At 39.9% G+C, this 15,975-nt stretch overlaps 2 protein-coding genes across 2 annotated transcripts in view; one reads left to right on the plus strand and one right to left on the minus strand.

Annotated features, from left to right (window-relative positions):
- LOC140726624 (homocysteine S-methyltransferase YbgG) overlaps window positions 1-15,746 on the plus strand; it is a 30,122-nt gene extending 14,376 nt beyond the window's left edge. The window contains exons 4-8 of the mRNA XM_073043233.1: window positions 5,435-5,538; window positions 6,702-6,863; window positions 11,569-11,774; window positions 12,321-12,397; window positions 15,585-15,746. Coding sequence (XP_072899334.1) covers window positions 5,435-5,538; window positions 6,702-6,863; window positions 11,569-11,774; window positions 12,321-12,397; window positions 15,585-15,661 — 626 coding nt within the window. The 3' untranslated portion in view covers window positions 15,662-15,746. The remainder of the gene's footprint in view (window positions 1-5,434; window positions 5,539-6,701; window positions 6,864-11,568; window positions 11,775-12,320; window positions 12,398-15,584) is intronic.
- Window positions 1-15,975, minus strand: part of ercc5 (excision repair cross-complementation group 5) — a 151,898-nt gene that overhangs the window by 75,202 nt on the left and 60,721 nt on the right. The gene's annotated exons all lie outside the window — the stretch shown is intronic.

The following is a 15,975-nucleotide window of genomic DNA, read 5'->3' on the forward strand; positions in this document are numbered from 1 at the left end:
TCCTTTGTGGGGTCCTGTTCAAGTGGTAAGTAAGAGGAAGTGTCTGAGAGTTGGAGGTGGGTCTCAGCAAGGTGCGGCACCCCCCCCATCTGTGGGTTTGATGGTGAGGTTAGGGTTAGTGTGGAGAGCAGTGTATTAAGAAGGAGTGAGGTTGGAATTGGAGAGAGGAGTGTTGAAGTCAAGACAGTTGATGTCCCGTCGGCAGTTAGCAGATCCAGAGCAGGTGGGAGACCAGTGCGGGTTTCCACGAAGAGGAAGAGGGTTGAAGATGGGGGAACTGGTCATCCGTGTGGGGTGGAGAGTTCTCGCCAAAAAAAGTATGCCTGGAGATGGAGGTGGCGGAAGAAGAGCTGAATGGTGGGCACGGAACACACTGAGGTGGGCACAGGAGGACTCTGGCCACTTCATTAGTTACACCTGTACACCTGCTCATTAAAGTAATTATCTACTCAGCCAATCATGTGGCAGCAACTCGTGCATAAAAACAGGCAGACATGGTCAAGAAGTCCAGTTGTTGTTCAGACCAAACAGCAGAATGGGGAAGAAATGTGATCTAAGTGACTTTGGCCAAGGAATGATTGTTGGTGGAATACGGAGTGGTTTGAGTATCTCAGAAACTGCTGACCTGGGATTTTCACACACAACAGTCTTTAGAGTTTTTGGAGAATAGTATAAAAACAATGAACACTCAGTAAGTGACATTTCTGTGGGTTAAAATCACCCAGACTGGTTCAAGCTGATAGGAAGGTGACAGTAACTCAAATAACCACATGTTATAACAGTGGTGTGCTCAAGAGTTTCTCTGAATGCACAATACGTCGAAATTTGAAGTGGATGGGCTATAGCAGCAGAAGACTGTGGACATACACTCAGTGTATGTTTCTGTATACTGACCTGACATGCATTTTCTTGCAGATATTTACAAGAAAAAATACGATAGAATTTATGAAAACCTGTGCATAAATAAAGACTGACAAATAACCAATGTGCAAACGAACACAAAAATAGTAGAGTCCATAAAAGTGAGTCTGTAGTTTTGTAGAATCAATTCAGAGTTGTGGTAGGTGAAATCAGGTCCAGGACCCTGATCTATTGACACCAGGGAATTTAAAATTGCTGATCCTCTCCACCTCCAATACCCTCATGATGACTGGCTCATGGACCTCTGACTTCTTCCTTCTGTAATTGATAATCAGCTACTTGTTTTTTCTGATGTTGAGTGAGGTTATTATTGTGGCAACATTGGACCATATTTTCAGTCTCCCTCCTATATGCCAAGTTGTTGCCACCTTTGATTTGGCCAACAACAGTGGTGTCATCAGCAAACTTAGATACTCATTACCTCTACTTCGAGATCCCCGCCAGCCGCTTCTATGACTTCAGTGACAGTGAAGCTGCCTCCTGCAGTAGAATACCCAGTATTCTGGTTGTTATGGGAGCATCATTGCAGCCACTGCCAGTAATTGATGAGCTGCAAAATCAACATGTCAGCCTTGACATTGGTGGGGTATTCCAAGGGTCAGAATGTATCATCTTCTGCTTTATGTGCACATTAATCAATCCAATCTGAACCCATTTTGAAAATTTAAGGCCTGGAGTCACATTACCACAGTTAGTTGCTCTGTCCCAGCATCTGTAAACTTATACAGGCAGTCCCCGGGTTACGTACGAGTTCCGTTCCTGAGTCTGTCTTTAAGTCGGATTTGTACGTAAGTCGGAACAAGTACATCCGGTATTATTTAGCGTCAGTTAGTCAAACGTTTGTCTTAGTATATAGTATATATTTTACCTTTCTATACATATAAAACACTTATGAGACGTATGTATTCCAATAATTAAGCCATTGCATTGCTTAGGGGGCAGGGTGTTTCATATGCTCCATTATTCTCACTTTATCCGCTATCCTTTAAAATTGTTCCGATTGTTGGCTGACTATAGCCTAATGCTTTTCCAATGACCAATAGCATTTCACTTCTTTCCAAATGCTTTATTATTTCCACTTTATTTTCAATTGCGATCGCTTCCCGTCAATGGAACAGAAACACTGCGGGCGGCAAGTCCCAAGCTCCGCTGGCTCCCGAGGTCCACAGGGTCCTAAGGACCATCGCACTGGACAAGCTATGTGGGACAAGCGGGGGCTGTGCTGGGTTTGGGTATTTGATCCTCCGCAATATTCCATGTTGGTATTAAAACAGGAGGTGGCAGTGGTTTTTTTTACGAGGTCAAGTTGTGAGCTCGACATCAACCCGGCACGGATGGTACAGGAGTCACTAGATCGACATCAACCTGACCCAGGAGCAGCCTGTCACTAGATCAAACTCGCTGATCTCACTGCGCCACCAGCCGACCAGAACGGTGGGGGGGTGGGGGGGGGGTGGGTCAGGGTGAATCTTACTAAGAAAAATTTAAGCCAAGTACAAAGTTAAACACTCAACACAGTGTCAATGGCAACGACTTAAAATGGCGTATGGCGTCACGATCCAACTTAAAATGGCGGACAGCGTTCTCCTTCCTCGGTTCATAAGTACGAGTTGTCTGTAAGTCGGATGTTCGTAACTCAGGGACTACCTGTATTTACAATACATGCCCTGTTCATCTATTGTGGTGTCTAGATTCCTAAATGGTTGTTTGTGTTGATGAATTTTTCTGCTGCAACAGTGTATCTGAAATGGAACATCATGCCATCCACAACTTGACTGTGGGACTGAGCATGTGCGATCTTTTGCATGGTCTTCCTGTGCTAGGAAGATGAACTGAAACTCTGCTTTTAAAAGCAACAGTGGAACTTTATGCCCTTTTTACCAGAAGGCTGGGAGCAGTTTTAGACACTTCGCAACATTTCCAAAGGTAATGTGGAAGTATTGCAAAGTCCTACAGGCAAAAGTTGCCTATGCCTTTCAAGGTGCAGTAATTGTGAACACTTAGCTTCAAACAGACTATTAGGTTACCTTTCATCTTTTCCTTCTGCTTGTAGATGAGGACAATGATGTTCTTCGTCAGGGATTCTGATCTGCCAACTGAAAGTCATTGGCTTGCACGGTGATCTAGCAGTTAGCTCAATTGCCCTTGATCCCAGAGGCTTATTGGGAATGGGCCGGCATAACATCGAGGGCCAAAGGGCCTGTACTGTGCTGTAGTATTCTAGTGTCTAGAATTTTAAAGCCAGTTCAAGAGTCAACCACATTGTTCCATCGAGGACCCATATAATTCAGTTTGAGCAAGGGTGGTAAATTTCCTTCCTTCAAAGGGCAGGAGTTGAACAAGCTGCTTTTGTTTTGCAAGATGTTGTTAATTTTTATTATCACTATCATTGATGCCAGAATTTACTAAATTAACTGAATTTGAATTCCCTGCTGCCAAGGGGTTTTTGAACTCAATGATTTGAAATTCAGGTTGGACCATAAGACATAGGAGCAGAATTAGGCCATATGCTCCATCGAGTCTGCTCCACCATTCAATCATGGCTGATCAGTTTTTCTATCTCCTCCTCAACCCCAGTTCCCACCCTTCTCCCCTTGTCCGATCAAGAATCTATCAACCTCTGCCTTAAATCCACCCAGTGACCTGGCCTCCACAGCTGCATGTGACAACAAATTCACCACCCTTTGGCTAAAGAAATTTCTCTGCATCTCTGTTTTGAAAGGGTGCCCTTCTATCCTGAGGCTGTGCCCTCTTGTCCTAGACTCTCCCACCATGGCAAACATCCTTACCACATTTGCGCAGTCTAAGCCTTTCAACATTCAAAAGGTTTCAATGAGATCCTCCCTCATCCTTCTGAATTCCAGTGAGTACAGACCCCGAGCCATCAAACTTTCCTCGCAGGATAACCCTTTCATTCCTGGAATCATCCTTGTGAACCTCCTCTGGATCCTCTCCAATGCCAGCACATCTTTTCTAAGATGACGGGCCCAAAACTGTTCACGATACTCAAGTGAGGCCTCACCAGTGCCTTATAAAGCCTCAGCATCACATCCTTGCTCTTGTACTCTATATCTCTTGAAATGAATGCTAACATGGCATTTGCCTTCCTGACCACTGACTCAACCTACAAGTTAACCTTCAGGGTGTTCTGCACAAGGACTCCCAAGTACCTCTGCAGCTCAGATTCCTGGATTTTCTCCCCATTTAGAAAATAGTTCGCATGTTTATTTCTACTACCAAAGTGCATGACCATGCATTTTTCAATATTACTGGAACACAGATTACTGGAGCACTGAACTATTATACAAAGTTCAAGGTAAATTTATTATCAAAATATTAAAATATGTCACCATATACAACCCTGACATTCATTTTCTTGTGTGCATAATCAGTAAATCCATAACAGAAATTAACCATAATAGAATTAATGAAAGACTACAGCAACATGAGTGTTCAACCAGTGTGCAAAAAACAGCAAACTGTGCAAATACTAAAACAAATATTAATAATAATAAATAAGCAATAAATATGGAGAACATGAGATGAAGAGTCCTTGAAAGTGAGCCCATAAGTTGTGGGAAAAGTTCAGTGATGGGGCAAGTGAAATTGAGTGGTTATCTCCTCTGGTTCAAGAGCCTGATTGTGGGATAATAACTGTTCCTAAACCTGGTGGTGTGAGTCCTGAAGATCCTGTACCTTTTTACAAATGACAGCAGTGAGAAAAGAGCATAGCCTGGATGGTGGAGGTCCTTGATAATGGATGCTACTTTCCTGCAACAATGCTTTGTGTACATGTGCTCAATGGTGGGGAGGGCTTTACCTCTGAGGGACTGAGCTGTATCCACTACTTTTTGTAGGATTTTCTGTTCAAGGGCATTGGTGGGATCACTGTTAACATATCCTGTATTGAACTATTTCCCATATGAAGTTCAATTGTAACTCACCACATTTCTCTTTGAATCCTTTAATGTTTCTGATTAATCGTGTTCTTTGTGTTTTAATGGACTTTTATATGTCTCTTTTGCTGCTTTGCATTACTTTATTTGTCATTCAGTTTGAGGATATTGATTCATACATAGGTATAGAGCAAGGGGTGTTAATTATCTTTGAGTATTTAGATTAAGTGGGTGGCTTTATGTATGATGCTCAACAGAAAATACGTGTAGGTTATTTAATCACAATGTGTGCAGACCCAGGGATGATCTTGTCCAAGCTCAGCATCAGTATTTCGATTTTAGAAAGAAGTCACAAATTAGTGAGGAGGGGCGTGAATGTAGACTACTTCTCCCTTCTTAACCTGGGATGCATAAATGGTTTTTATCAGCCTGACCACTCTATTGCCAACTGAATGCCAATTGAGACTTAAACCTGAGAATTTCCAGAGCAATATGCCTAAGCTAGTCACTTGATTAAGGTTTGCTTATCTTTCTACAGATTTTTAATGCAATTAATTCTATTTGCTTACGTTGGCTTATTAACAAACAAACTAAAATGTTTTTCTACTGTTTTAAAGAGAGGCAAAAGCCCCTCATTGCAGGTTCCATTGGACCCTACGGAGCATTTTTACATGATGGTTCTGAATATTCAGGGATCTATGTTGAACACATGTCTAAAGAGGTAACGAGCAAATTTGGCATTGTTTCATTTCAATGACTTAGTCAGTGCTAGCATTAGCATCTATTTCAGTAGAAAACATGTCATACACTATAAGATATGCTTTTAAAATTATTTTGATCCTGTCCATGTGGTTACCTTTTCCAGGAATCTTTATTTCCTGAAGTCGACAAATTTATTAACCCATGAATTTAATATACTCTGGGCTGGGGAATACCAATTGTTCATGCACCACTGAATAAAGAGTCCTAACTCAGCTTTGAATATCCTGAGACTGCCTCAAACCAGGATCTATTTGGTTATTAAACATCTGTGAGAAATAAATATGGATGTTTGAGAGGTCACTGGGCAAAAAGTTTGAAAATCACATTTAGAGGGAATCTGATAACTCCACGCTGTGATTAATTTTTAATACCCTCTAAAAAGCTGTAGAGTTGCTCAGTAAGTGAAGGCATGACAGTGGCTATATTTCAAAGATTCACAGTACAGTTATTATCGAAGTACTTATGCAGTATTGGGCCCTGAGATTCATTATCCCACAGACAGCCACGAAACAGAAAACCATGGACCCCATTCAAAGAAAAGCATTAAACCCTGTCCCCCCATGCACAAATGGCAGAAGCAAAATTGGTGTAAAACAGATTATAAAACACCAGTCCACAAAGTCGTCATCGAAAGAGTCTAGGCATGTTCAGTTCAGTTAAATCTAGCACTGTGTCATTCATTATCTGCAGCTGTCCCGATCAAAATTGCATTTATCCACTTTGCGATGCAGTTTGCAACTGTATAATTAAAAGTATTCATTTATTGGTTTTCATTTACAAATACATAAATATAGGAAATTTGCAAAGAATTTGTAAATCTTCTATATTTTTATGTTTGTAAGTTAAAACATATTCATCGTGATGCTTTAAAATATTATTTTCTTCAAACAAGTTTGGAGATGTAAGCATCTTAATTAGAGTAACATTTGCTGATGTATACTTTATGATAGCATAATACTATAAATGTTTCTATGAATGTAACCAGGGAAATGTATGACTAATTTAAGTAATTATGTTAATATTGTATTTACTTAATAATTATTGCTTTAACTTCACAGATACTTAGCAGTAATTATTTTATTTATGTTTGAAATGCTGCATAATGTTTTTGGCTTGGTGCAGGAATTAAAGAATTGGCATCGACCGCAGATGCATTCCTTAATAACAGCAGGAGTGGATCTCATTGCAATGGAAACAATTCCCAGTCAAAAAGAAGGAGAAGCTCTGGTGGAACTTCTTAGAGAATTTCCAAACAGCAAAGGCTGGCTGGCATTTTCCTGTAAGGTAATTAAACATTATTATTATTTTTGATTGATTTCCAAATTAATTAAGATTTGGCAACAGAATCAGACTTAACCTATTTTAAATTATGTCAAATTAGATGGGGGTGAGGGTAAAAGAGATTTGAGTGTCAGTGGACTTAACATGTTGAGCCACTGCAGAACTGCAATCAGTATGTGAACTGGAGGGTAGGAATTGGGTATCCAGTGGAGCTGCTGTCTCACAGGTCCAGCAATCTGCATTCAATTCTGATCTCTAGAAGTGTCTGTGTGGAGTTTACGAGTTCTCCATGACCGTTTTGACCAGATACACTAGCTTGCTGCCACATCACAAAAAATGGGTTGGTAGGTTATTTGCCCACCGCCTATTGACCCCACTGTGTCAGTGTGTTGGAATCTGATGGGAATGAGAGGACAATCTAAAGGATTAGGGTAGAATCACTCTAATGTGTTCTTGATGGCAGGCATTGGCTTAATGGCCCGAAGGGCTGCTTCCAAACTTATATGACTGTGAATGTGAGCTCTACTCAAAATCATAAATTCTGAGTCTGTTATGTTAAAGCTAACTAAAAGCATTAGTTATGAGAGAATTTTTAGATCTTTAAATACTTTGGATCATGCTGAATTGAAAGCTTGATTTTTGCCAATGGCGTGGAATTCATGACGGAACCTGATTTTGATTAGTTTTCATCAAATTTGAGCAGTGTTGTTGCCAGGACTCCTGGCACCTCCAAAGTACAACAGTTCAAAATAAATTTATTACAAAGTACATATGTCTATGTCTACCATGAGATTCATTTTCAAGTTCAAGTTTACTTATCATTCAACCATACATGAATATAGCCAAACAAACCTGTGTTTTTCTGGGTACAAGGTGCAAAGCACATTACCAACAACGCAAAGTACAGTGCACATAGCACATCGCACAAATTAAGAGAACATATAGTTATGATTTCAGAAAAACATGCTGTCAAAAAAAATCTAACCCAAGTCAGTCCCTGAGTGGCATGACAGTAGATTGATGGTAAGTTGTCTTGGTTCAGCTTGTTCTTCCACTGAGCGAATGCTGGAGGGCAGTATTGAGCAAATACCAGAGGGTGGCACCGAGCAAACCTTGGAGAGCAGCACCAAGAGAACTCTGGAAGGCAACACCAACAGGAGGGGGCTGCTCCCAACCCAGTATGGATTCCAGGGCTTATGGATCTCTGGTTTCCTCCTCCTGTAGTCAATAATCAGCTCCTTGGTTTTACTGAGAGTTTGTTGTTGTGGCTCCATTCATCCAGGTTTGCAATCTTCCTCCAATATGCCATTGTGTCAGCACTTTTGATTTATTCAACGACAGTGGTGTTGTCAGCAAACGTAAATATGGCATTGGAGCTGTGCTTAGCCTCAGATTGTGGAGGAAATGTTGTTGCCAATCCAAACTGACTGGGGTCTGCATGTGAGGAAATTGGAGATCCAGTTGCACAAGGAGGTATCAAGGCCTAGGTCTCAGAGCTTATCGATTAGTTTTGAGGGGATGATAGTGTTGAATGCTGAGCTGTAGTCAATGAAGAGCATCCTGATTTATGCTTCTTCACTGTCTAGACGTTCCAGAGCCCTCTCCACTGTGCCCCCTCTCATATTTATGGGAAGAAAATTAATGATCCTTCAACAGAATGCACAATCACATTACCTGGAAAGATGAACAACAGCTGACTAATGCTATTCTTGCACATAAACATCTTGTTCTGATGCTTACAGAATTTGCCCTGTACTGAAAACATGTAATCATGAGTAGTTGTCATTATCATTCCATTCTCCATTGTTTCAATGATCTTTGTCATTGATTAATGTTACGGAACATTAGGTCTTTTAAAGCTATTGATAATCACGTGATGAGGATTTAGTTCTTCCCTCAGATTTATCCTCTGACCTCAATTTAAGTTCAATTGTCATTCAACTGTATACATGCATATGGTTAAGTGAAACATCAATCCTCTGGGGCCAAGGTGCAGAACACAGTATATATAGTCACACATAACATATAGTTACAGTAGTACATATATTCACAAAATAATATTAGCACAAGTCCCTGAGTGGCATGACCTTAAGATTGATGGTGCATGGGATGTTGTTCTGGAGCCACGTATTTTTAAGAACAAGCACACAGCAGCCCCTCGTCTCACACTGGGTCAACCGCAGGCGAAGGCAATTCAGCTTGTCTTCTGGGGGTGAACGCTTGAGAGCAGCACCAACAGGAGAGCCGACCTGCGGGGGCCAGCCCCCAACCCAGCGCGGCCGCTGTGCCTCTGTTCTCTCTCACAGTGCCTCCTCCCCTAGGTGACTGCAACAGGCGATACTGAGGCATTAGGGCCGTTGGTCTCATCAATGAACTAATGATCTGGACTTGCAGTATTTTGTATTACTGATGTCCAAGAGGGCCTTGTGATCATAAGAAAAAAAAATTTACGACAACCATTAAGACCTAGGTATCAGATCACTGATGTGCTTTTAGGGTTGTCACATCTCCAGTGTCCTGGGCTTGATCTTGATCTCTGGTGATGTCTGTGGAGTTTATGTCTTTTCTTTGTGAATGTGTGGATTTCTTCTCTTATCCCAAAGACATGTAAAAAGGTAGATAAATTAGTGTGTAGGTGAGTAGTAGAATGTGACGGTAGTTGATGGGAATGCAGGGAGAATAAACTTGAATTCATATAAATGGGTGCTTGATCTGTGCAGATTAATTGGAGGAAGGGTCAGGTTCTGTATTGATTGAAAATCTCAGTGAAATTGTGGGGGCTTCTTACTGATGCAGAGATTAAGAGATTTTGGTTCTTGGCAGCTCAGTATGCTGTTGGCTTTGCTGGTTAGGAAAGGATTAAAGTTGAGAAACTTCTGCGCTGGTCTTGAATTATTTAACTGGAAAACAGGCAAAGTTTTGACTTTTTAATTCCCATTTCTGGTGCACTTTGATGCACAAGATTAAAGTGTCGAGGCCAGAGAGCGAAAAGTAAACCAGTGTTCAGTCCCACTGCTTCATGGCAGCCAAGACCCCCTCACCTGAATTGTCCCACCTGCCTGTGTTTGATCCCTCTTCCTCTCTTCAATTATAATGGCTATTACATTGGACAGGAGGTACAGGAGGAGTCTTGGGTGCCTGCCACCAGGTTTGAGAGCAGTATTTGCCTTGCTGCCCTTAGGCTTCTGGACAGAGTTCGCTCGCCTCAGCGCTGAACTGATTCCATAGCCTGTGGACTCACTTTCAGGGACTCTGCAGCTGTGTGTTATATCTTTACTTTTTTTCAATTACTTGCACGTTTTGTCTTTATTTTGCAGATTTGATGTTTTTTGTCTTTATTGTGTGTGGATTCCATTGTATTTATTTGTTTTCCTGTGGGTGCCTACAAGAAAATGTATCTCAAGGTTGTTTATGGTATATATTGATAATAAGTTTACTTAGAACTTTGGAACTTCGAGAAACTGCCATCTACTTGTGACACTATAGTGATAGTTGTGTTCTATATAGCTACATTAATCGACTCACTCCTCACAGGAGAAAAACAATCTTTCTGTTCTATCAGTCCAATGAAGAATTTTTAAACCTCATGAGAAGGTAATAAGTCTGGTGAGAATAGTCAGAGTGCTTCTTCCTCTATGTAATTATTCTATGAAATGTTGAATTTGAGCTTGATTTTATTTTGCTGCACTTGTTAGAAAAATGATAGAAACATAGAAAACCTACAGCACAATACAGGCCCTTCAGCCCACAATGCTGTGCCAAACATGTCCTTACCTTAGAAATTATCTAGGGTTACCCATAGCCTTCTATTTTTCCAGGAGTCTCTTAAAAGACCCTATTGTATCCACCTCCACCACCGTCGCTGGCAGCCCATTCCACACACTCACCACTCTCTGCATAAAAAAAACTTACCCCTGACATCTCCTCTGTACCTACTTCTATGCACCTTAAAACTGTGCCCTCTCGTGCTACCCATTTCAGCCCTGGGAAAAAGTCTCTGACTATCCACACGGTCAATGCCTCTCTTCACTTAATATATCTCTATCAGGTTACCTCTCATCCTCAGTCGCTCCAAGGAGAAAAGGCTGAGCTCACTCAACCTATTCTCATAAGGCATGCTCCCCAATCCAGGCAACATCCTTGTAAATCTCCTCTGCACCATTTCTATGGTTTCCACATCCTTCCTGTAGTGAGGTGACCAGAACTGAGCACAGTACTCCAAGTGGGGTCTGACCAGGGTACTATATAGCTGCAACATTACCTCACAGCTCCTAAACTCAATCCCACGATTAGTGAAGGCCAATGCACTGTATGATAGTGCGATCAAAATTGCAATAGTTGATTATTCAACTATTCTGACGTCACCTCACAGTTCATAAGTTCTCTTGTTCTCTCTTCTGTATTTTCATTCAGGTGCTGATTGAGCACTGTGGACTGTCAATACAGAAAGAGCTGGGAGGATAGAGAATGAGGTAGGAAAGATGAGCATTTAACTGATTTCTCTAGAGTCAGGAGAAGAATACTATTCTAGATTTCACAAGAAATACATGATCAACTACTGTTGCGAGCTTCTACTCAACACGTCACAACTCCTTTCCAAGATCCTGCTTTTTGCTGACTGGATTATTCTCTATGCTGCTACTTTTGATATGGATTTTAACAGTTCTGTAGTGAAATTTTCCACAATAATTTTCTAACTACTTTGCAGGATGAGCAATGTATTTCCCATGGAGAGAAGTTTGCTGATGCTGTGAAATTTCCTGTCGATTCTGATCAGCTGGTGGCAGTAGGATTAAACTGCTGCTCGCCTGATGTAGTTGGTCCTGTCCTTGCTACTGTTGAACAAAATAAACGTCCAAAAGGTGGATGGATTGTATATCCAAACAGTGGAGAAAAATGGAATCCTAATAAGGGGTGGGTTATTTAAACTAATAAATTGTCCTATTTTGTAATGTAAAGTTACAATGCAAGGTGTATCGTCTGTTTCTCTTTAGTTGGGAAAAATAACCTCTCCCCTTGTAAATTCAGCTAGGCTTTTAAGTCTTTGAAAATGTGGACCTGTTTTTTATGTTAGTTGAAGATTCTTGCATAATGTAGCAAGAAATATTAATAGATAATTGTTTAAAATTATTAGCTTAAGATTAGCCACTTGTTTTGCTTGACTTTTATACAAATGGATGAAATAATACAAAAACCTCACTGGGATATATAAGTTCATGGCCATATTTTACAGACATATTTTTACACCTATGATTAAGAGAAAATACTGATTCTGCCTTGCAGCATATATTATTGATTCACTTCAATACATTTTTACATCAGGAAGTTCAAGACTGATAATTTGGAAAAATGAGTTTATGAAACCCCATAAAATAATTTTCTACGGCCTTTGTGGTGATGTATATAATACCAATTTTCTTAATTTTGCAATTCCAAATTCTTTTTATTTTTCAAAACCAGCTGGATAAGTGGTCCAGTCAAAAGTAAACTAGCAAAACTTGCATTGGAATGGAAAGAACATGGCGCTAAATGGATTGGTAAGTTTTTTAGAATCACGAGTTATATGACTAGGATCAAGAAGGCATTCAGAAAAAATAAAATGTGGCCTTACTGATTCCTCACTAAGGACATTTCCAGGAAAGATTTTCAGTTCAATATTAATTATTATATTTTCAAAGAAAAACTGCTGCTATACTGAATATCTAAATCTTGTGTCACCAAATAATTTTTTGCTGCGGAAGTGAGCTATTTTTAGTTAATTAAATACTGTACTGCCTAAGCACTCTTAACAAGAACAATATAGCAACTTTAATTGAGAATATGTTCACAGAGTTTCATAAAACAATGTACAAAATGAAAGAGCAGTACATCAAATTAGAAGATGACTAAAATATGAATTTAGAAGTGGAAAAGAGGGAGGTGGATAGACTTAAATATGAGTGCATTGTTCTGTGAATGACTGACAAAGCTAGTATTGATCACCCAATCTATTACCCTGGAGCTGCCTTCCTAAGTCACTGCTGTCCTTCAGATGAATGTACTCCCTCAGTGTGGTTGGAGAGGGAGTTCCAGGATTTAGATCCGCTAACAGTGAAGTAATAGCACTGTATTTTCCAAGTCACAAGATGGTTCAACTTGGAGGAGTGATTTTTTTGCAAATAGCTGAAGCATAAGTATTCCTGGGTGGTAAATGATGCAGCTGGAATACCCTTGGAAAATAACTTCAACCACTGGATGTGGGTAGTGAAGGGATGTATAGTTAGGTTGGTGAAAACCATGTTCCACTTCCTTACTTGTTTTACTTAACAATGTAACTTCTAGCTGTCTAAATGTCATTTGAAAATTCTAAGCACTGAACACTTACTCTACATGCATAGTCTACCAGACCACGGCTTTCATAAAGTTGAATGATCACCTTTTCTGAGTCTATATAGCAAAGTATAGAAAATAAATGTATTCACATATCTCCTGTACTCACTCTCTGAAAATCATTTTAGCAGGTGTCTTATTGACTTACTAAAGTTCTTAAGACATAATCTACCACCCTGCCTTCATTGTTCTTTTTTGTTGATTAACTCCTCAAAAAACTCAGTTGAATTGCAGAGAATTTCCCTAGCACAAAATCATTGTTGACTATCCCTGATCAAATCGCTTCTAATGTACATAAATTAAATCCTTTTGATTTTCTCCAGTAATTTCCCTACACTGACATAAGGCTTATTACATTGTAGTTACCTCGCTTACCACTGCTGTTTTTAGAAAAAAAGACAACATTAGCTATCTTTCAGTCTGCTGGTACCTCAGCTGTGGCTATTGAAGATGCAAGCCTCAGGGCCCCAGCTATCTCCTCCTCGCTTCACAATGATCCTGACGGATCTCTTCAGGTCTGGGGGACTTATACACCCTAATATGTCCCAAGACATTTAACACCTCCACCTTCATTATATTGACATTCTCAAGATTACAATTGTACCCTTCTCCAAAATCACTGCCTTCCATGTTCTTCTTGTGAATACAGAGAGAAGTATTCATTTAAACTTTACCACATCTCCTAGAAGATGATCTCTTTGCAGATTCCAAGGGGATTGACTCTTTCCCTAGATACTCTCTTGCTGCTAATGTACATACAGAATGTCTTGAGATTGGGATATTTCATGAGCCCTTTTCTTAAGCTATCTCCTACACCACCTATATTCCCATCACTTTCGCTTGTCCTTTAGATAGATAGATAGATAGATACTTTATTCATCCCCATGGGGAAATTCAACATTTTTTCCAATGTCCCATACACTTGCAGCAAAACTAATTACATACAATACTTAACTCAGTAAAAATATGATATGCATCTAAATCACTCTCTCAAAAAGCATTAATAATAGCTTTTAAAAAGTTCTTAAGTAGTTTACTTAAATACATTAAATACAATCAACCCCGGCACTTTAACATATCTTACTCCTGGCGGTTGAATTGTAAAGCCTAATGGCATTGGGGAGTATTGACCTCTTCATCCTGTCTGAGGAGCATTGCATCGATAGCAACCTGTCGCTGAAACTGCTTCTCTGTCTCTGGATGGTGCTATGTAGAGGATGTTCAGGGTTTTCCATAATTGACTGTAGCCTACTCAGCACCCTTCGCTCAGCTACCGATGTTATACTCTCCAGTACTTTGCCCACGACAGAGCCCGCCTTCCTTACCAGCTTATTAAGACGTGAGGCGTCCCTCTTCTTAATGCTGCCTCCCCAACATGCCACCACAAAGAAGAGGGCGCTCTCCACAACTGACCTATAGAACATCTTCAGCATCTCACTACAGACATTGAATGACGCCAACCTTCTAAGGAAGTACAGTCGACTCTGTGCCTTCCTGCACAAGGCATCTGTGTTGGCAGTCCAGTCTAGCTTCTCGTCTAACTGTACTCCCAGATACTTGTAGGTCTTAACCTGCTCCACACATTCTCCATTAATGATCACTGGCTCCATATGAGGCCTAGATCTCCTAAAGTCCACCACCATCTCCTTGGTCTTGGTGATATTGAGACGCAGGTAGTTTGAGTTGCACCATATCACAAAGTCCTGTATCAGTTTCCTATACTCCTCCTCCTGTCCATTCCTGACACACCCCACTATGGCTGTGTCATCAGCGAACTTCTGCACATGGCAGAAATTGGTTGCATAGTATCAACTGCATTTCCAAACTAAATCAGGTATGCTCTGGGAGATAACATGATATATAGATGTAAAATTACTCTTTGTCTCCAGTTTGTGGATGTGGTTAACTGACTTTCATTCACTGCAGTCATCTCTAGTGCCTCACTCATCGATACATGTGAGTAGCTCGTGAGTGCTGAACTGAACTATCAGGTTGTAGGTGCAGCATAGCCATTCTCCAAGATTGTTCTTGATGGTGAAGTTTCCAACAGGGATCATTGAAGAGTAATGAGGAATAAGATCCTAATTGTTTGTCTCCTTGCCATCCTAGGAAGAGTGGAGCCAGTTATACACCATGATCAGATAATAATTGTTACAATAATCTTAATTGTTATAATAGTTAAATGGTTTGTATTTTATGTGCAATAATACTATTTCTTTATGATCCTGGCAAGTAATTTAAATCATCTAACATGATGTACTATTTATCTTTATGTTGGTTGAATAATGTTACTATTATAATGTTCAATAATATTGAGGTACATTACTAATTGTACTTATAAAATAAAAATTATAGGTGGCTGTTGTCGAACAACTCCAGCTGAAATAGCTGAGCTACGAAGTACACTGAAACCGAATTTGTCACTTAATTGAGCTTCAAGTATTGCCAGTACACCTACCTCTGAACGTCTATATCAACCATTATAAAAATCTTATTAAAACCTGCTTAAATAATAAATTGTAACTTGGTGTATTTAATTTCTTATGTAGTGTTTATTCAGCTTCATGCTCTAATTTCCAAGTTGCTTGAAAGTATTTAAATTAAAATAAGAGAAGCTTGAAATATTGAAATATAGGCGTCTTTGTTTCCTATTAGAAAAATTACCCATGTTTGATTAGAGACTGATTACTGTTATGGTGGCAATATTAGTGTAAAACAGACTAGAGCAAACATAGAACATAACCAT

This window comes from Hemitrygon akajei, chromosome 4, assembly GCF_048418815.1.
Source record: "Hemitrygon akajei chromosome 4, sHemAka1.3, whole genome shotgun sequence".
NCBI classification, from domain to species: domain Eukaryota; kingdom Metazoa; phylum Chordata; class Chondrichthyes; order Myliobatiformes; family Dasyatidae; genus Hemitrygon; species Hemitrygon akajei.